The sequence below is a fragment of the Colletotrichum lupini genome, chromosome 1 (assembly GCF_023278565.1).
Source record: "Colletotrichum lupini chromosome 1, complete sequence".
Taxonomy (NCBI): Eukaryota; Fungi; Ascomycota; class Sordariomycetes; order Glomerellales; family Glomerellaceae; genus Colletotrichum; species Colletotrichum lupini.
In genome coordinates, this window is record NC_064672.1 from 5,781,991 (window position 1) to 5,802,749 (window position 20,759).

Consider the following 20,759-nt stretch of genomic DNA (forward strand, 5'->3'; position numbering starts at 1 on the left):
TCCCATCCCTCCCCTGTCTGCCGTCCCTCTGTCCGTAACTCTCACAGGCCATGAACGGCTGTGCCTGTAATCATTTTCTGAGAAATGATCATGGCGAGAATTCGAGGCACTCGAGAATAATGTACCTATCAGATTTCCCAGGTGAAAGTGGGCGAGCACCTCCTGAAATACGACGTTTCTAGCGATAGGCAGGGTTGACAAGTCATTGCAAATGTAACAGCAGGTTGCACCAGTCACAGAAGTAAAACAAACTCTCTGCGCCGCCGAACCCAGGGAATTTGAGTGAGTAGAGGAGCTATCAGCCAATGAATATCTCGACAAGACAGTTGTCCAAACTCCCCTCGTCTATTCCTTCGTCTTCAAGTAATCCATCTTTCGCCACGCTCATCAAGAATATTGCTGTAAAATAGCATCCGCTGCCTGTGTAAGAGAAGTCAGTCAGCACTAAAGTCACTGCACTAGTCTCGCTCACATTCGAGCCATCTCATGCGTAGGGGCGCAATTTTACCTTTTCAGCGATTGCATAGACCGTCGCCTGGTTATGCGCCGATGGAAGTAAAGGCATGATACTAGCATCGACTACCCTCGAGCCATCGATCCCATGCACATTAAGGTTGGAATCCGCGACACCACCAAGTGGCCTGGGAAGCATAGCGCAGGTCCCAGTATAGTGATACTCTGTAGCGCTGACTCCTTCAACGAATTCCAAAATGTCAGAGTCGCTCAGGGCAATGACCCAAGGCAGCGTTTCCGTTGCTCCAAGAGCTTGGACTTGCTGCGTGGCCAGGAGTTTCGGTTGACCGTAGTGACTCAACCTCCATTTGCCCGTCGTAAGAGTAGGAGAGACAGCGAGGTTCAATGACTGGGGGCGCGAAGGGGTCGATGAGGTTGATTCCAATAGCCTAACGGCTTGAGGGGTGCATCAAGATATTCACTGCTGAGCGTCCACCGTCCCCATAAAGAAGCTCCATATCGGCCGTGGAATTACGTTGGTGCATTTGCAGAATTTGCTGGACGTGTTTCGAGTATCCGTCTTCAACGGCTTGGTCAGTATTCTGTGTGAGGTACTGAGCGGTGCCACTGTTGATAGCAGATAGTAGTTTGCCGGTGACATCCGACTGGGTGAAGCTTGAGAGAGGAACAAACGCGAGTGCTTCTGCAATGGTATCCGTACAGCGCCTTAACAATTTGAATTTTAGACGAAACTGCAGTTCTTCACTTGCAGGACTTACCTTTTAGTTGCGAGTAGTAGAGATCTCTTTGCTCAGCATCAAATGTTGAATTTACTAACTCGTAGTTCTCGGGTATCCCAGTACTTAGTGCTCGCTATATGTCAAGTAGACCAGCCATGCAATGACTTCTACATCATTGAGGACCTGCCGGTAGGCTTACAAGAAGCAAGCGTTAGCCCGAATGGATGATCTCGCAGGCTTGCGCCAACCCTGTTAACGGAAATATGGACGTATTACTCTTGACATTCTGCCTGATTGCCAGAAGCTACTTAATGAAGTAAGGTATTTTCGCAGAGCCTCTATCGCGTCGACTTTAGCTGTGAACATTATTTGCGCCCAAGAAATGGAACACGTGAATTAATGATGTTAGTACTAGACTTGACTGGCTCTACGTCTAAGCTGAGAGACCCTTTCTAGACCAATGCTCCCACATTCACGCAACCGTGCTTAAATACAGCCTTTCCTCATTGGACTTGAGTACCCCCGGCTAGTTCTTCGCCTTTGCGGCACATGAAAGATTGTGACTATGATCAAACCGCTGCTCGGAGTGTTCGTTGAGAAGGATGTATGCAAATACACAATCATACTTTCAGAGTATTGTTTGGAGGCAAATGTTGGCTAACGTTTCCTGGATGTGTGTGCCGTAGCAGTGCAAGTTGCTTCGTAGCCACTTCCGAATCAGGTCGCATATGTGTTCATCGTGGAGAACCAAGCCACCCGTGAGTGAGTCAGAAGGCCACCAAGGAATTATCAGAGATCCAGCATCAATATCTGAGATACACTTATTTATATTTGTTCCTTTAATTCCTGCTACCTCAGTTATTCAGGACTTGCGGGAAATATAGCTACTTAAAGATCTAGGGAGTGTTCCCTCATCGTTTCACCAGGGTACGAACCCGGAACCTTCCAAAACAGAACAGACTAATATTTTTGGTAAATGTATATGATCAAAGGTGCAGATCGTTTAGACCAAATGCTTATCGAATGCACAATAAGCCCTTCATCATAAGTTCCGGTGGATCATCGACCAACCTCCAAGATCGCCGACTACCTCAATGTAACATGCTAACAAAAGAATGCCAACACGAAATAGGTAAATAATCAAATACGGGCTGATGTTAACCTGTGATCCATCGCAACGATGCTGTCATTACCCATGAAGGCAAGGAAGTGACTGGAGGCACCGATGAGACCAGCGCCTCTTTTCGGCATACAATCTCGTGATTATCTTAAAAAGTACCTGTGGCGATCTTTGCGTGCATGTTCAAATACGTCTTCGTGATTGGACTAGAAAACGAATAACCAAATGAAGCTGCAGTCAGCATGAGCCTGGCCAATGAGCAGACAGTCCGAAGCCCCCACTGGCTGCTGCCAAGTGATGCATCAGAACTGAAGAGAATTAGAGTGCGGCTTACCTTACGTTGTCTAGGATGACTAAATAGTCTAAAACTGCCTTGCTACTTGCAGCGCGCGCGCGACCAAGTGGATTCTGCCGCCTGCTCTGCTTACTCGATCTCTTTCGCCCCACGTCTCCGTGATGTCCGGCACTGAAGACAGAGGTGGGTATTCTGATACTTGGATATTGGGTCAATATGAATAGGTCTGTTCGACAACATCCAAGACTGGGGGTCTCTCTTTCATTGTTGATTCAGAAGCAATTTATTATGCTAAGTCCGTCTCGCTTTTCTACGACGACACATCTCCTGAATCTTCTTCGCAAGCTTTCCGGTGGGCTCATAGTTAATATAGCCATCGTAAACATTCTCACTTGACTTAAAACACTTTATCCAGAAATACGTTTCACCATGGGACGTCCGCCAACTAGCGGCTACTGTCATACCTGTCGACGAAGACGGGTCAAGTGTGGTATGTCCATCGTGCTCTTTCTGTTACAATTCTAGCCTGTCCAGCTCATAAACGGTCATTTCACTTACACGCACTTGAAAACACTTAGACAAAGCTCGACCTGCATGTGAGAGATGTCTCAAATCCGGCCACAAATGCCTGGGCTACGAGTTGCCGCTCCGCATGCAAAACTTTGCCGCCACTGGCGATGCTGGTGGTAGTCAACAACTAGTCAGAGTCTCAAACACGAGCTCGAGCACTGTTATTCACCAGAACATCGTCCCAGAGCTCCCGTTCACAGCTTTTCGTAACCGCATGGCATTTTCCCATCTTGTAGCTCACTACCGCTGGGCTCCGTTTTGGAAACCTCTCTTTCGAATGTCATTAGACGGAGAATTAGATTCAGATGTGGCCAGAGCCGATTATACGGGAAGCCTAGCGACTGCGCTCGGCTTCATGGGAAATTCTGTCAACGAGCCGAGCATGGTGGCCGAGGGCTATGAGTTGAATGGCAAGGTAATCAGAGCGTTGCATCACGCTGTGTCAGCGAAGTCCAATCAGGAGTTGGCGAGGTGGGCCTTCACAATCATTATCCATAGTCTTTACCAAATAAGTCTTTGAAAAGGAACTTCGGTCAAGAGCACGCGCCTATCGTCACAGTCCCTATTCTAACAAATACAGTATGCGGTAGAGAACGTGCCCAACGTTCCTCACTATTACGGCATGTCGAAAATTATAGAAATGTGTGGGCCAGAGTGCTTTCAGCAAGAGCCAATGTTGACCTATCTACGCCAAATTCGGGCACTTCATGTAAGAGAATTCCGGGCTTTGTTCTTTGACTTCCTGAATACTTGTGGTCTCTATATGTACTGATAGAATTGGCTGTGGCGTCAGGCGTGCAACTCCTTCAATGAACATGATCACTCTTTTTTTGAAAAAACGACGTGGAAAACTATCCCATGGCGATACATACCCAAGACCTCACACGACCTGCTGATGGACCATTTTGTCGATATTCCCGGTCTCACTCTTTCTATCGCATCACGCAATCGACCGTTATTCAACAACGAGATAGAGGCCGCCCGTGACAAGATTGATCAGCTTCTCAGGGATCTACGTGACTGGAGATGGCGCTGGAAGTGTGACAATCCAGATGCTGCAAGAGAGGCTGATATGCCTCTTGACGAAGAGATGGAAGACATTTCATTGCCTTGGGCCAAGACGTTGGCGTCTAGGCCAATCGAGGTGAAGACGCCGGAACAGGCTGCCGAGCTCATCATCTATAATGCTTCAATCACGCAGCTTATGAATTTGCAGGTTTTGTTGGACACGGGAACGCGGCATCCAATGCCATTCCCTAAAGATATCGACAAAGCCGTGCTCAAGCCAGCGGAAGATCCTCTTTACACACCGAATGAAGTCAAATATAGGTGGCAGCCGTCCATGGAGGGCTTAAGGCTCATGAGGCTGGCACCGAAGCTCCTATCTGTTAGCAACGGTACCTCAGTAATGCTGGCTGCATCGCCCATCGGAATCATATACAACTCTCTACTTGCTACGGAGGGTCTTGGAAATCTATTTCTGTCAACGATGGCGGGGCCGAGTGATTATACAATCACAATTAGAGAGCTTTCTGTCTTTCGCTTATGGTAATAACATAGGAAGATATTGATAGGAAACAAAAAGAAAGGGTTATCGAGGCATGAAATACAACTGTAAAGAGCCACCCACCTCAATCAAACAAGCGTAAAGATGCAAATTGATCACGTCGCCGACCACCATAGCTCTTCGCACATCGTTTTCCACCATCAAAACCAAAAGATTGCGTCGAGGGGGAATCGAACCCCCGGCTCCCCGACGCTGCTGGATGGCAACGGAGAATTTTACCACTAAACCATCGACGCTGATGATTGAATAATCTTTTCCTCTGCAGCGTCGTCTCTGAAGCCTTGCGCCGCGCCCTACGATTTTTCTCCAGGTTGTCGCCCAGCCTCGATCAGCCTCCTCTTTGTCCAGCCATCAAAGACTTCGAGATTCCTTCAGATGCTTCTGACCTTCTGCTTAGTCGTTGGTGCTCTGATTTCCGTTCAAGGAGTTGGCCCACTCCTTCATCGAGGCCTTCGTTCTCGCAACCAGTTTTTCTCGCCATCCGCCTGCCGCATCCGCTGTCCACCCAAGCAGGCCATAATTCCAAGCCAACAATCCTTCAGCGCGTGCGCCATCCGGGTGATCCAACAGCCCAACTGCGATGTCAACCATGTCTTCACGGTCGTAAACGGCGTAGAATATGCTGGCTGAACACACTGAACAGGAGTACCGCTCTACCTCGGGAGAGCTATTGTAAACCGCCAATGTTCCGAGGCGTGGGTCTTTGGTCTTGGATAGAACTGCTTCTTTGAGTTTAACGATCGTCTGTGGGAATTGAGACGGCGCGGATGCGGCCTCAGTGCTGAAGTTGATGTGTGTGAGAGGAGCAAAGGTTCACGAGATGATATCTGAGCCGAAGTGTTGGCGGCAAGAGTTGCACGAATCGGAACATGCCTTGAACTTAAGCGTCTTGGGATCCACACATGTCGAGGTCGATTCCTTCGCCGGATCTGCCTCCAAGTCCGCCGCGCTTCGCAGCGATAGTTGGACGCCCTTGCAGTGGCAGTGGAACAGGGTCGACGTTGGAAAAGGGCTAGCATTCAGCCGAGCGGTAGGGATTGACTTGCTGACCGGCCAGTCGAATGGAACCTCTTCGCTGTTGCGATGCCCTTTCCAGCGCTTGACCGGGTCTCCATCCTCTTCTTTCGGAAGCCATGGCGCAAGGCCGCCATCGATGGTGTCGCCGATGAACATGTGATTGTCATACTTGACAAGACCAGGGATGTTCTCTAAAGCGCCGGTTGTGACATAAGGAGCGATGCTAGGATTGTGACCACGGGCAAAGAGCTGTGACGAGCAAGTACCGCACGAATAAACATCAAAGTGTTTCGAGAACGGATATTTCCGCAGGCCAGATAGGTCTACAGAGGCGTCTGGCCACGCGACGGCAGGATTGTAGAGAGATCCAGTCAGTCGGCGACACGACGTACAGTGGCAGCAAGACGCGTTGAGCGGCAGTGCGGATTTCGGCAGTGAAGCGGAGAATGTGTGTGCTTTACACATGCACTGTGCCTTGATAGTGACTGAGTCGTCCATTGTCGTATAGAAAAGGTCGTGATCCTCGAAAAGTTTATGATCTTGAGATGAACCAAGTTATATGTTTCTGGAGACTGAGGGATATAGATTAGATGAACGACTTTTCAATTTTGTCAGTACTTTTAGGCTGCCATTGATTGTACAAGGGCGTGAATGACAAGCTAAACATCTCGCCTAGTGATAGTGCACTACCTACGTCACCACAACGGGCACAGGGGTCTCATCTCAGTAGCTACATTACGCGCCAAGATACAATTCAAGTAAGACTCGATAGACGTGGAACAATAAGCCGCCGGCTCATGCTGCAACCACGATACCTCGCGCTGACAGCTTGCATATTGCTCTAGGCATCTCTATTCTAAACGAGTCCGATTCCGTAACTCCATAATTACAAACAAGGCATCCGGCTCACTCACGTCCTAGAAAACGTGCCCCCGACAACTTGAACCTCCTGGGCTCGACGCGTGGCCGGCAGGAAACCCACCCTCACAAGAGCTTCCACGTTCTTCTTCGAAGCCACCTTGAGCTGCAGCGGACACATGTCGTGGCTTTCGGTCACCTCTTCCCATTCCATGCTACCATCTTCGAGCAGGTGAGCCAGCGGCCAAAGGGGATGCTCCTCTTTCCGATTCGAGATATAGTTTCTGACTGTTGACAGCCATTTGGCAGCACGTGTTGGACGGATGTCGTAGCCCATGCCCTTGATCAAAGTCCAGAACGTCCCCCAAGTCATTCCTTCTTCATGCTGTGTCACCGGACTAGCAGATGATTCTGGATTGAATGCGATGCGAATGGCAGCTTCCGAAGTTGTAGCAGCATCCGAGAGATGCAGCCATGCCTGCTCCTCGTCCGCATTATAGATGCCCATCTCAATGTTTGCAGCCGTCAGCCTCCAGATGTAGTCGTCCAAATTTGCTACACCTTCTGCGGGCGTCCCGATGATAAGCCCAGGCCTGAAGACGCCGATATTCCGCTGTGAGACTGGACATCGTTCCGCAGCTCTCTTGACGAGAACCTCAGCAACGAATTTTGTCTGGCTATAGCCCATAGAGTCCGATAGCTCTAGCGCGATGTCCTCGTCCCGTTCTTCGGCACTCTTCCACTGTCGTCCACCAGACACGTAAGCAAATCGCAAAGCAGGATTCTGAACAGCAATGCCCAGGAGTTGAACTGTTGAATGGATGTTAACCGCCTCCAAGGCAGCATAACTTTTGTTCCAATGGACAATCGCACCGTTGTGAATGATGATATCGAATGTGTGTCCATCGCTTAACAGGTCCCATCGTTTCTGGTCAAGGCCGAGCATAGTCTTCGTGAGATCCCCCGTCCAGACGTCCAGCTTGTCTTCGTGGAACTCGGTCCACCAAAGAGCCTTTTGCGCAGCCTCAATCACGCGATCTTTCGCTGCTTGGAGTGTCGCTCCGCGTACCAGAGTGGTGACACGGGCAACATCGCGCCGCTCTAGAAGTTTTCGCAGTATTTGAGTACCCAGGTATCCGTTTGCCCCAGTAAGGAAAACCCTGAGATTATCTGTCTTCTTGGTCAAACTACCTTGGACAGCTCTAGACAATATGCCTGGAAGTTCCTGAAGCCCCGCGTCAAGACGATCAATTTCACTCATCAAATCGATCCGCCGAGTCTCAGAGTTGCTGTTCGAAGATGTCAACGTTACTGGGCCGTTGGAAGCAGCACAGGTGATGAAAGCTGCCAGCTTCCTGATGCTCATTTGCTCGTCCATGAGCAGCTGCATGCTGACTCTGACACTGTACTTCAGACGAACGAAGTGCATGAGCGACATCATGTTGAGAGAATCTAGACCGGAAGTCTGTAACAGCACATCGTCAAAATCGTCTAGTCGGGGCCTTGACGAAAGGGTCTTTCGAGACACCAAATCTGTGACCTTCTGTGCCAGCTCGTAGGCGGGGAGCTCGTGAGGTTGAATGGTTGCCACTGTACTTGGTATCGGCGCAGAGACGTCGAGGATCTGAGATTCTCTGACGGACAGATTTCGGACCCATGTTGTGACTTTATTCCTGTCAACCTTGCCTGAGGTCGAAAGTGGAAATCTTTCCTCAGAGAGGGTTGCAACGTCAATGAAGTGTGCCGGGAGCATGATGCTCGGAAGCTTTCCGGTCAACTCTTGACGAACTTCCTCTGCAATAATATTAAATCGAGTCATGATATGTTGGAGACCAGGCCGTCTCTCGCCATCTTCTTCTTCGAGCTCCAGAACCGCCACAAGTTGTTCTGAGAATGGTCCCGACGAGGGAAAGACAACAATACCGCGCTTGACGGAACAGCAACCAGCGATGTGCGACTCAATATCTCCGAGTTCGATTCGCTGGCCGTTCAACTTGACTTGGAGGTCCTTTCGTCCCACGTACACCAGAGTTCCGTCGACGGCTCTCCTCACAAGATCCCCAGTCTTGTACAATCTATTTGTACTCATGCGATCCTCTCTAGATATCCATGGTAGTCGCGAGAGAAACGTTACAGCTGTTTTCTCACAGTCATTCAAGTAACCATCGGCTAGAGTCGGACCACCTATGAGCAACTCGCCAACCTGTTCACTTGGAACCAACACCGTGTCATCATCTGCGGCAACAACCCACGCAGAGCAGCCGACCGGGTTTCCGATGGATTTCGGGTCCGTATCGTAGGTGCACGCATGGCAAGCAGCTATGACGGAGCATTCACTTGGGCCGTATGCGTTGAAGAGAGTCAGTCCGGCGTCAAGCCATTTCTTGATCAAGTCCTCATCGGGAGCCTCTCCGCCCAGAACTAGAGTCTTCAAAGACGGCATCTCTGTTGGACGAATGATGCGAGCCACCGATGGAGTCAGAAGCGCGAGGTTGACGCGCATGCGGCTTGCAAAGTCTCCGAGATTCTCGAAGCGCTCTTTCTCAGTGGCGACACAGACGGTTCCGCCATAGATGAGGGTGGTGAGAATCTCAAAAAGGCTGGCGTCAAAACTGTATGCAGAGAACTGCAAGACACGATGCTCGTCGCTCATACCGAAGACGGAACCATGGGCCATCGCGCTGGAGGCAAACGCAGCATGAGAGACGACGATGCCCTTGGGATCTCCCGTCGAACCAGAAGTGAAGATGATGTAGGCAGGACTGTTTGGTGTCACTTGAGCTGGTGGTTGCCGCGAATGCTGAAGCCTGGATATCTCGCCAAGAGCATCGCGATTGACGATCACGGACGCAACAGCACCAAGATCAGTTGCCTTCTGTTGGAATGCAGACGTAAGAACTGTTTTGGCTTTGACTTGCGTAACAACCTTTCTTAGACGTGATACGGGCTGGCCCGGGTCTAAGGGCACGAAAGAAGCTCCGGCTTTCAAGACCCCAAGCATCGCAACGACAGTCCAGACAGATTTCTCGAAGCACAGTGGAATCTTTTCTCCCTTCGAGACTCCCTTTTCGGCAAGTCGAACGGCAAGTGCCGTCGACATATCTTCCAGCTCCTCGTAAGAAAGCGACTCGGCTGTTGAGACTACTGCCTCTCTCTGGGGTTGTGTCAGACTCATCTTTGTGATGAGTTGATGGAGCGTAGCCGAGACCTTGCTTGCTTCGAGAGGTTGAGAAGCTCGTTGTTGGATAAGTGTAGAGGTTTGTTCAAAGGCCAGGTCTGCAATCATAGAAGGTCTGTAGCTACCAGATGTAGCCCAAGCGAGTTGACTCATGACAATTTTGACTGTTTCAATGGCTTGAGCGACGAACAGTCGACTTGTCACATCTTCATCGACATGCGTCGCAAACTCAATCCGTCCAGAATGAAGCCATGCCTCGCATGTGACGGGAAATGTGGTAAACTCTTCTCGATAGATCGGCTTCCCAAGGGGACCAGGCCCAGTCTCATCCCAGCCGCCGCCTGCTTGAATGACGAGCAGGTTCTGGAATTCGCAGGCGCGCTTAGTGTCTTCGTTGAGTGATTTGATCTGTTGGATGCCGGACTGCTCATAGGGTATCATGGCGGTGGCGTGGTCCTGGATCTTTCGCATAAAGTTGAGAATGTCCGACCCTTTGTCCAGGTGAACCCTTACAGGCACTGTGGCTATTGTCGGACCCTCGACGCTTTCGATGTTGTCCAACGGTGCGTTTCTACCTGAGACTGTTGCGCCGAAGAGCACATCGTTTGACTGAGAGAAATGGCTTATCATGAGACTCCATGCCGCTCGAACGATTGTTGACATGGTGATTCCTGAAGACTGATCGATGTTGATACGAAGCTCATCGCGCACCACAGCTCGGGCGAAGGACTGGTGGCCAAGCTTGGGAGCTTCTGGGAAGCTTGACAGGCTCACTCCCCGTAGTTCTGTCTTCCAGTAACTCGCATATGCTTTTGCCGTGATATTCTGAGTGTATTCGATGAAGTTACGGTAGTCAGTTGCTGGCTTGACAGCGCGGCCGTGATACAAATCGTTGAGACGGTCACAGAGCATTGCCAGGGACCAGCCGTCATAAAGCATGTGATGTATGGTCCACACGAACGTCACATCGCCAGACTTTGACGTGATCACAGCAAAGCGATTGAGCGAGTCTCCGGGAAACATTGGGTTCGCATCGTCTTGCTCGAGGTATGCTTCGAGATCGTCGTGCAAAAGCCACCGGACTTTCTCACGGATAACGGCTTGCAGAGACCCAGCAGTCGACGTCGTTGCGAACCTAGTCCGCAGTATCGGTGATGCGGCATGAATATCCTCCCAGCAATTCTTGAACTTCGCAAGATCGACGTTCCGAGGTAGCGGATGGATCCATCGACCAGTGTAACTACCTGGTCGCGTGAGATTGACAGCCATCAGACCCTCTTGCATGTGCGTGCAAGGGTACAAGTCTTCAATTTCATCGACAGCGACGTCGCACTGGAAAGCGGCTTCACTTTGCAGCTCTGTAGTGTCCTCTCGCCGCAAGAAGTAAAACGGAATGAACTGGACAGGAGACACCGCCTGCTTCTCAGATACCGTACTCTTACAAACGAGAGCCATCTTGCCCAACACAGAGTTCTGGAAGATGTTCCCAACATTGATCTGGAGTGATTGCTTACGACAAGCTGCTACGATCCTGATAGCCCCGATGGAATCTCCGCCGAGCTTGAAGAAATCATCTTCGAGGACGATCGAGTCTTCAGGTAGACCTAAAACTTCTGACCAAGCCAGCCGTAGCGCCTTCTCAGTTGGAGTAAAACTAGGCTGTGAAGGGTCACATAGCGACATTGAAGCTTCGGTTGACGGGTATGTGTCGGATATTAGCGTGTGCTGTCCAACTGAAGAATCCTCTTCGCTCTCGGGGAAGTCTGGAGAAAGTGGCCCAGAAATCTCAACCGGCATGTGATCTTCCTTATTGTCTGGCGTTCTAAGCAGATGTTTCGACGTCGACGCGTTTCCGTATGCACGGAGCGTCTTCCTGTCGACCTTGCCTGACGGTGACAGGGGCAATGTGCTGCATGGCACAACTGCCCTTGGTATCATGTATCTAGGAAGAGCACTGGCGAGTTCCTCAGTAGCTGTCGAAAATTTCCGATGTATCGTCGCCCACAGAGAGTGAGACTCCTCGACAATAAGTTGCGCTTCTGCATGAAAAAGGTTCCCGGAAATTGTCTTAGGGGCGACGAATGCCGCGAGGATACTATGTTCTCCTCCAAGAGGGCGTAGGAGCTCTACAATCAACTCCCAGTTCGTCCCGGAAGGCGACGCTGTCTTTTCGGAATTTATAAGTTTCCTGAGTTGATGTTCAATCTCGCCAAGCTCAACACGCTGACCATTGATCTTGACCTGAGTGTCTTTCCTGCCCAAGAAGTCGATAGTCCCATCATGGTTCATCCTTCCGAGGTCACCAGTGCGATAGCATCGCATTGGCTTTCGTACGACACCACGCAGGAAATCGGGATCTTCCAAGAAGACAGCTCTTGTCTTCTCCTCATCGCCCAGGTATCCACGCGCAACAGGCGCGCCCTCGATCACAATTTCACCAACAATACCGAATGGAGCAAGCTGGCCGTCTTCTCGGACAATCCAGACGGCACAGTTGGGAGGTCGTCCAAGAGAAATGCTCTTCAACCCCTTAGTCCTCGGCTCGCTGACTATGGTGATAGCGGAGCACTCTGCCGGACCGTAAGCATTGATGGTCTTGACATGGTCGGCCCATGTGTCAGCGACAGCCTGCGGTAATGCTTCACCCACGAGACACAGTACCTCGAGGCTTGGAACTTCCTCCGGAACCATTAGGCTTGCAACTGAAGGTGTCAGCATCGCCCAGTTGACCTTCATGCTGGAGATGCAGTTGGCAAGGTTGTTCATCCTATCCTCCTCAGATGGGATACAAAGGCATGATCCCGTCATCAGGGCAGCAAAGACTTCGAGCATTGAAATGTCGAATGAGAAGGATGAGTACTGTAAGACCCGGCAAGTGGGAGCGTCGAGGTGGATGGCTTTGGTGAAACCCTTGGCGCTGGAACAAAATGCTTCGTGGGTGACCACAACACCTTTTGGCTTTCCGGTAGAACCACTCGTGTACACAACGTACAGCGCGTTGCTAGGAGAAGATGAGATCTCCGTTGACGGAAATTGCCGTGCTGTCGACAAACGGTCCAAGAAAGCCTGGTTGATCAAAACTCGCTTCTCCTGTCGGATATGTGATGGGATCTTGCTTTCGCCGAAGACGGACGACATAATGACCTTGGCATCCAAGTCTTTGATGACCATGCTGATCCGGGCTGCAGGAAGTGAGGGATCCAAGACGACGACAGCTCCGCCAGCCATCACCACACCCAGAATGGAGATAATACTGTAGACAGACTTTTCGAAGATGATCGGGACCATCACCTCAGGTCCGACCCCAATACTAGAAAGGTGCGTCGCAAGAGCCTCTGATGTACGCTGCAACTCAGAATACGACAAATCACCGTCCCAAGCGCAGATAGCCTGTGCTTGAGGATTTGATCTGGCATGTTGTGCGATCGACTCTTGAACTAGATGTTCTTCTCTTGTCGGGAGTCTTTCTCAAGTCAGACAGGCACCAAGCTACTATAATAGTTGAATATGGCAGGAAATGAAACTTACGGTCTATTCAATTTGACAAGATGCCTCTGACTCGCGGGACTCATGATCTGTACGTCTGCAAGAGTGGACTGCTCTCCTGTCGAGTTGGCCAACTGCCAAATGACGTGCTCCAAGTCACTCAGCAGCAGACGAACTCTCGCTTTGGGAATGGAACGCTCATTGAATGTCGCAGATAACTGTAGGTCGTTCCCTTCGACGAGACAGTGAAGCTGGAAGTCGGAACTGGGAGCATTGAATGGCTGCTGCTGATGTTTAACAGTCGTTGAAAACTTGATAAGCGTTTTCAAGAATGGTTCACCACCAGTCTCATGGCAAGCTTCGAGCCCTTGGCTGGCTGATTCGAATACGGTTCTTTTGTGTGTGATTTGCTGAAGAATTGCCAAAATTGAAGTCTGAGTGTCAATAGACAATGTTACCGGTGTCACACTGCTCGCGGGCTGAGGACTGTCACTGCTTAATACGCACACATCAAAGTTGACTACTTCGCTTTCGATGATAGAAGATAGTATCAAGGCCCAGGCTGAGCACACGATCGACTCCACATCATCCGGCGCGTCGCAAGTAGGACCACGAAGATGAGTGACCGACTCTGGCTGTGATTCGCTAGACGTAACCTTGGTTCGACTGTCGGTCGAGAGTGTCAAACTTTCCTTACTTGTTGGTACATCAGATGCCTGTCTGTCATATGACACACTTGCATCGAGGTCTTCTCCATCATGCGTGTTCGATATCTGAAGATCGATGACCTCTTGATCGGAAGCATGAGTTGTAGGTGTCTTGAAGACAAACCGCCTAGGCATGCCCGGGGTGTCCGTAGGGAATGGGTTGTCAAAGAAGATCTCGTCCGGTGTATCTGCATCTGCCGGAGTCGGAGCGTCGAAGACAAATTTGACAGAGTGAATTCGAGGCGTAAGCTTCCATTTCCCGTCTGTGGATAACATGTTGAGGATTTGGCTTGGTTGCAGCGATGCAGGTACTGGCGATGCATGCACGATGTAAGCCTGGAAGCGTGGCGCCAAGGCGGGAAGGTCTCGGAGAGTGTTGTTTTTATGAAGTACGTTGGTTGTACGGAGAAAGTATCTTTGAGTCGATGCAGGACCTCACCACTTGACTTTCGTACATGTATGAATGATACTGAAACATCTGTCATCGCTCCTTCAGACTCGATTCGGAACCTTTGCGTGTCTCGAGTCCGAGAAGGTTAGACATGGGGCCACAGATAATCCTTCAACGTCACCAGTAGCTCTCAGTCTAATTAACTGGCTCCCGTGATAGTTCCCGCTCATGTCGCCATAATCAGACCGCGCTTACCACGGAACAGCTCAGACGACGCCTCCTCGGGTAAGGTACCTTGGGCCAAGACTTACAACAGGCAGTTTTCGGGTTATCCAAATCAGGTATTCTAGACTGGTCGCCGGTCTTTCACAACCTGCTCAAACAGGTAAAGATCCCGGAATCCCTCACACCGTCAATCCTTCGATGCTGCGCCATCTCATGGGGATTATCAGGTTGTGGTCGCCCGGGAGAGGGTGACTCTCATAAGACCGGGGTTGCCGTAGCCCCTCCTCTTGAATCTAGAACAGCAACCTTTCACTCCTGATCTTTCTTTGATTATTTGATCATTGCTCACGAACCGAAAGAAAGTGGAGTGCGGCATTTCTCGGCATTATATTGCCGTGTTTAATCATCTTGGAGTGCAATGAGTTGAATCTGTACAACAGTTACGCGCCTTCTTTGACGTCCGGAGTCGACTTGGACGCGTTCCGATTGGTTACTCGACTCTCTACCCTGAATCATATGTCTCTGTCAAGGCTTAAAATGCTAAAGTCTCAGGCAATATCGAGCAAAAGGCTAACTGGTTTGGCGACATAATTCCAATTATTGGGTGGGTGATCCCACTCATTCGTCAGCGATGCGGTGATGCCTCGCCACCCCGAAAGGCTGGAAATCCTATTGACCCCCATCGGTTCTTTTGTAGTGCATGTATTCTAAAGTGGTTGCATACTGTGCCTTGCATGGGTTCGTATGCGGGTCTCCGGGTTTCCCAGTTCGCATAGATTCTTTCCGTGCCTCGGGAACCAATAATCGACCTCACTCTCCGTGACGAAAAATGCTTGAAAGAACGATTCTGAATGCAGGTGCCTGGAGCTGGTGACTAGCAGCCCAGTCACGAATCCTTCGGCCCCATTGAGAGAGAGGGGTGGTCGCCATTTTGCTGGGGGTGGTCAGCGATAAGGCAGCGGCGGAGTCGCCCCGGTGGCCGATATCGTGATTTTTCGAACATGAGAAATGTCGAGCTTTGTCTTACCCCTCAGACATCCACAACGTCTACCCATGAGGTTCGTTTTGGCCTTCCGGATGCGGGTTGGGGGCAGTGTGATGGGATCCATGTCTAGGCTTGAATCCTCTCATGGCGGTCAGCCGGTGCAGCGGGGCGAGGCTTCTACTGAGGTTCCGCCGTGCTATTCTCGAAATGGAACCAAGGCACTTCAGAACTCGCTGCTCTGAAAAAGTGATTACGACTGAGGGAACACCCAGGTGGTCCCGTTGCATCTGCTTATGCTGGGATCCTCTACCATCTTTTGAAGCGTAGAACTTTTCAGATTTTCCCCATGGTTTCTGAACAATCGCCTGCTCCTGAGACAGCCGGTGTTAATATGGATGCCCAGCAGGAAAAGGGCAATGTGCTCGACAGCAGCACTCAGTCTGATGAATCCCACTCTGAAGAGTCGAACACTAACGAAAGCGAGAGACTTCCGGGATGGAAGATATTCGTCATTTGGCTGGCCATTGCACTTGGTGTTTTGTGTACTTTCCTCGATGAAGGCATTATTGCGACAGCCATTCCGCGCATCACTGATGAGTTTGGATCTCTCACAGACGTTGGTGTAAGTCGCATTGCATTCCATGAACAGACTCCAATCCAGCGAACTACGGCTAATAGGCTTATAGTGGTACGGCTCAGCATATCAAATGACTCTTTGCGCATTCCAACTCATCTTCGGGCGCCTGTACAACCAGTTCAATGTCAAGATCATTTTCGTGATCTCTCTCGTCATCTTCGAAATTGGGTCCCTCATATGCGCAGTGAGCCCGAGCTCAGCAGTCTTCATCGTCGGACGCGCCGTCGCCGGCCTCGGTGCATCTGGCCTCCAAAGCGGCTGCTTGGTACTCATCTCAGCAGCCCTTCCTGCAAAACATCTGCCGATGTACGTAGGTGCCATAGGTATGGTCTATGGTGTTGCCGCTGTTCTCGGGCCGGTGGTAGGCGGCGTTATCACGAACAGCTACCTCACGTGGAGATGGTAAGTGGTATCCCGTTGCTTGAATCTGCTCGCCATGCAGCATCTACCTTGCTAATAACAAATCGTTATCAGGTGTTTCTACATCAACCTTCCAATCGCCGCACCACCTGCTCTCGCGACGTTGTTTCTGGTCAAGTCGTCCCCACCAACCGAGGAGCAGCGGCGGCCTTGGCTGCAGAAAATCCGGGGCTTGGATTATCTTGGCATGCTCCTCTTACTGCCAGGGATCACCTCATTCCTCCTGGCCCTCCAATTCGGAGGCGCGCTTTTCGCGTGGGATGACAAACGGACCATTGCATGCTTTGTCGTCGCCGGCGTCCTCGTCATCGGCTTCGTGGCCGAACAGTGGTGGATGGGCGAAAAGGCGCTGGTGCCGCCGCGCCTAGCTAAGACGCGTGTGATTATCTTTGGGGCCTTTTTCGGCTTTTGCTTGGACAGTGCCTTTTTTACTCTCGCTTACTACGTATGATACCCAATTTTTTAGACAATGCTGTTCAGCACAGAACACAAGCTAACATCTCTTATAGGTGCCTCTCTGGTTTCAAGCCATTCAGGGTGCCACGCCTGAGGAGTCTGGTGTTCGATACCTGGCCTTGTGTCTCGCATTTATCCTCACCATTTTCCTCAGCGGCTGGGGTGTCACAAAGACGGGTTATTACCAGCCTTTCATGCTCGCTGGTACCATTCTTGTCTCTATTGGCGCCGGTCTTCTCTCGACGCTCAAGATATCTTCAGGCGCGAACCTCTGGATTCCCTTTCAAGTCATCGCCGGGCTTGGTATTGGGGCATCGACACAGCAAGCAGCGGTAGCTGTCCAGAGCAGTCTGGAAGAGGCCGACGTTGCCATAGGAGTGGCGGTGGTACTATTCTTCCAATGCTTCGGTCCTACTACTGCCATCACAGTTGCCCAGGCCGTGTTCGCAAGCACGTTAACGTCGGGAATAATCTCCAATGTCCCAGGGGTAGATCCCGAAGCAATTAGAAACTCGGGTGCAACTCAACTTAGAGACTTGGTATCTCCGGACCAATTTGGCACACTACTACAGGTATATAATCATGCCATCACCAGGACATTCATAGTTGCTGCTGTCATGGCCGCGGCGAGTGTCATTGGCGTTGCTGGTGTCGGACTAAAGAAGATTCCTGGGGAGGGTGACGAAAAGAAAGACGCCGAGGGCAAGTGATATATTCATTGCGAGAAAAGAAGACTTTCGATATGGAAACGATATATAGAGACTACATACTAGCTTCAACGACGACAGATATCAGCAGGAACCCACAAAAGGAGTCAGTGATCTCAGTCCAATCTACAACATCATGCAGGGTTAAGATTGTCAGTCAGTCACGGATCCTAGCGCTCATAATAAAGAAATCCCTGTCTTAGTCATCGTCAATGCATCGTGGAAAAGGCCCAATGACGGTGTATCCAGCTGTCCGGAGTGGGTCAAGCCAACTTCTGACAATCCCCGTTACAACTTGCCTTAGCCACACAGCGTTGCATCCGTCCGTTCTCAATGACATCTTGACAATTGACTTTCCGTTCTCCGGAAACCCAGATCTCCAAGCTGTCGTCGGATCGCAGCTTCGAGGTTTGTCTTCAGCAGACTTTCCGTTCTGCAGCTTTCTTAGCTGCCAGCTCCGGGCCACACTCAAATGGACGACCATAACGCGGCTGTCAAGCGCATCGCTGAGGTCGTAAGGGACTTCCACTCGCGCCGGGAACCTTTCCGCATCTTTCACGGTTCCACCAGCAGCACCCGGCCCGCCCACCACCAGCGCGTCGTCGACATCAGCGAGCTGCATCATGTTCTGCACATCGACACTGCGGCCGCCGTCGCCGTAGTCGAGCCCAATGTCCCCATGGACCAGCTCGTTGCGGCCACCTATCGGTGCGGGTTTGTCCCGCCTGTAGTTATGGAGTTTCCGGGTATCACTGTCGGCGGCGGCTTCGCCGGGTCAGCCGGAGAGAGCAGCTCCTTCCGCTACGGGTATTTTGACCAGACGGTGCAGTCTGTAGAAATGATTCTCGCGAGTGGGGAGGTCGTCAACGCCTCCAAGACCGAGAATCCAGATCTCTTCAAGGGTGCGGCAGGGGCCCTGGGGACCCTTGGTATCGTCACAAAACTGGAGCTGCGGTTGCTGAAGGCCAAGCAATTCGTCAAGCTCAGCTATCACTCGTACTCGACAATTCCGGAAGCCGTTGCTGCGATACAACGGGAGACGAATCTGGCGCACAATGACTACGTCGAAGGACTGGTCTTTTCGAGGACGAGCGCCGCTGTTGTTACGGGTCATATGACGGATGATCTGCCCGAAAAATGCCAGCCACAGACATTCAGCAGATCCAAGGATCCTTGGTTCTATCTGCATGCACGGAAGCGAATCGCAAATGGCACACCGACGCCGGATTATGTACCGCTGCAGGATTACTTATTTCGGTACGACCGGGGTGCATTCTGGATGGGCGAGTTGGCCTTCAAATATTTTGGCTTTGTCCCTTTCAATCAACTCACTCGCCGGGCTCTGAATCGACTCATGGACACAAGGACACTATACAAAGCCGGCCTAAGCGGCAACAGCCGAATGACATTTAAATATACCGTTCACGACCTCTCGCTTCCATACACCACAGTCCAGGAATTCATCGACTACGTGGCAGACAACCTCGAAATATGGCCACTCTGGCTGTGCCCCCTGCGTGCCACTGAAACCGTCGGCTTCCACCCCTACACGATGGAGCCCGGAGGAGAGACGCCGCAACCGATGCTCAATGTGGGTGTGTGGGGAGCATCGTCAAAGAAGATTGATAGGTTCGTCCGTCAGAACCGAGATCTTGAGGCGAAGGTCATGGAGCTAGGCGGGCGCAAGGTGTTATACTCTCACGCGTACTACACCGAGTCGCAATTCTGGGACGTGTACGATAAAGATTGGTATACAAAACTGCGAGATCGGTACAGCGCGACGAGTTTACCGACGGTTTATGACAAGATTACGGTTGATGTGAGCAAGGAACGGAGGAGAAAGTCATTGAAAGACAGGCTGGCCATCACGTGGCCGGTTGCTGGCCTCGTCGGTGTTTGGTCTGCAATACGGAAGTGAGAGCAGAATGCTTTATACGGCCGATCAGGGAATGGTGGTCCGATGTCTATGGGTCATGTTCATCATGCGGTGTCATTGTTTGAATGTTTGTAATGGGTTATGAGAGCATGTTGCCATGACGGTGCGGAATGTCTATGTCGATGTGGTTAATCCGTGTTCTTTTGGCGTCAAATATTCTGCATCCTGCATACTGAGCGGAGTTCGGGTTATTCTTCTGATACTTGTCACATTTCGGATTCTGCTGTCGGTAGTAACTTTAGCATCAAGACCTTGTGTTGCGCGTCATGTTCTGGAACTTGTTGGGATCATGCATGTGTCAATAATGCTGTTGGTATTCGCAGGTATACGGCTGTCAAATTGTCACAAGATATCAAACCTCTACTGCTGGCCCATGATCTTCATATATCGGATCTCTGTTAAACCACGGTACCTCAGCAATGGCATCAATCTTTCCTTCTTCGCCCCTTTTGCCGTAGCACATATCCCAGTGGCAGCCTTTGGGATAAGTCGACCCACCCCCTTTTGGCCACCCCCCCCTTTTGGCCACCCCATTTCTCCATCCCAGCCACCGCATTAAAACCCTACCCACGATTTTCAAACTACCACAATAATTACAAAAATCATCTAAATATAATTCTTTTTTATATACTTATTTATCGATATATAATAGTCTTATATACTAAAAATAAAGTTATTCGGGCTCTTAAGGCTATTAAAAGAGGTCTCTTAGTTAATCGGGCCTTAATTAAGTTCAGAGTTCTAAGGTTAACTCTTCGTAACTATAAAAGAGGCTACTAAACGAGGGTAATAATATTCGCAGACCTCTAGAGGCTTCTTTTATAATAAAAAAACTAACTAGCTTAATAAGTTCGTATTTAGTATAATCTAAGTATTATATTAACTTATAAATAGTTTATAAAATTCGCTAAGCGAGTTTTAAGATCCTAGGGGGATGTAAATCCTTTTAAAAAAAGATAAATAAACGCTTTTTTAAAAAAGAACTTATTAATTAAGGTCTAGAAAAGTCGT

At 50.3% G+C, this 20,759-nt stretch overlaps 4 protein-coding genes and 1 non-coding gene across 5 annotated transcripts; 2 read left to right on the plus strand and 3 right to left on the minus strand.

Annotated features, from left to right (window-relative positions):
- Positions 1 to 484: 484 nt before the first annotated feature.
- Positions 485 to 1,114, minus strand: CLUP02_01729 (choline dehydrogenase; the record flags this gene model as incomplete). Its single annotated transcript, XM_049280766.1, has 2 exons — positions 485 to 902; positions 948 to 1,114. The coding sequence occupies 2 exons, from the start codon at positions 1,112 to 1,114 to the stop codon at positions 485 to 487; spliced, it is 585 nt and encodes a 194-aa protein (XP_049136723.1).
- A 644-nt stretch (positions 1,115 to 1,758) lies between these two features.
- CLUP02_01730 (uncharacterized protein) lies at positions 1,759 to 4,970 on the plus strand (the record flags this gene model as incomplete). Its single annotated transcript, XM_049280767.1, has 13 exons — positions 1,759 to 1,845; positions 1,900 to 1,955; positions 2,192 to 2,289; positions 2,395 to 2,452; positions 2,581 to 2,607; positions 2,700 to 2,791; positions 2,833 to 2,860; positions 2,954 to 2,960; positions 3,024 to 3,093; positions 3,187 to 3,690; positions 3,769 to 3,887; positions 3,954 to 4,726; positions 4,823 to 4,970. 13 exons carry the CDS (start codon positions 1,759 to 1,761, stop codon positions 4,968 to 4,970), a joined length of 2,067 nt encoding a protein of 688 aa, XP_049136724.1.
- On the minus strand, positions 4,901 to 4,981 carry CLUP02_tRNA025. The gene has a single exon. It is a non-coding gene; the product is annotated as a tRNA-Gly (tRNA).
- Positions 4,982 to 5,558: 577 nt separating this feature from the next.
- CLUP02_01731 (amino acid adenylation domain-containing protein) lies at positions 5,559 to 14,267 on the minus strand (the record flags this gene model as incomplete). The annotated part of the gene is made up of 4 exons (XM_049280768.1): positions 5,559 to 5,985; positions 6,677 to 13,207; positions 13,327 to 13,548; positions 13,792 to 14,267. The coding sequence occupies 4 exons, from the start codon at positions 14,265 to 14,267 to the stop codon at positions 5,559 to 5,561; spliced, it is 7,656 nt and encodes a 2,551-aa protein (XP_049136725.1).
- Positions 14,268 to 15,938: 1,671 nt separating this feature from the next.
- CLUP02_01732 (major facilitator superfamily transporter) lies at positions 15,939 to 19,730 on the plus strand (the record flags this gene model as incomplete). Its single annotated transcript, XM_049280769.1, has 7 exons — positions 15,939 to 16,214; positions 16,279 to 16,631; positions 16,704 to 17,094; positions 17,159 to 17,811; positions 17,901 to 17,968; positions 18,041 to 18,220; positions 18,268 to 19,730. 7 exons carry the CDS (start codon positions 15,939 to 15,941, stop codon positions 19,728 to 19,730), a joined length of 3,384 nt encoding a protein of 1,127 aa, XP_049136726.1.
- Positions 19,731 to 20,759: the final 1,029 nt, after the last annotated feature.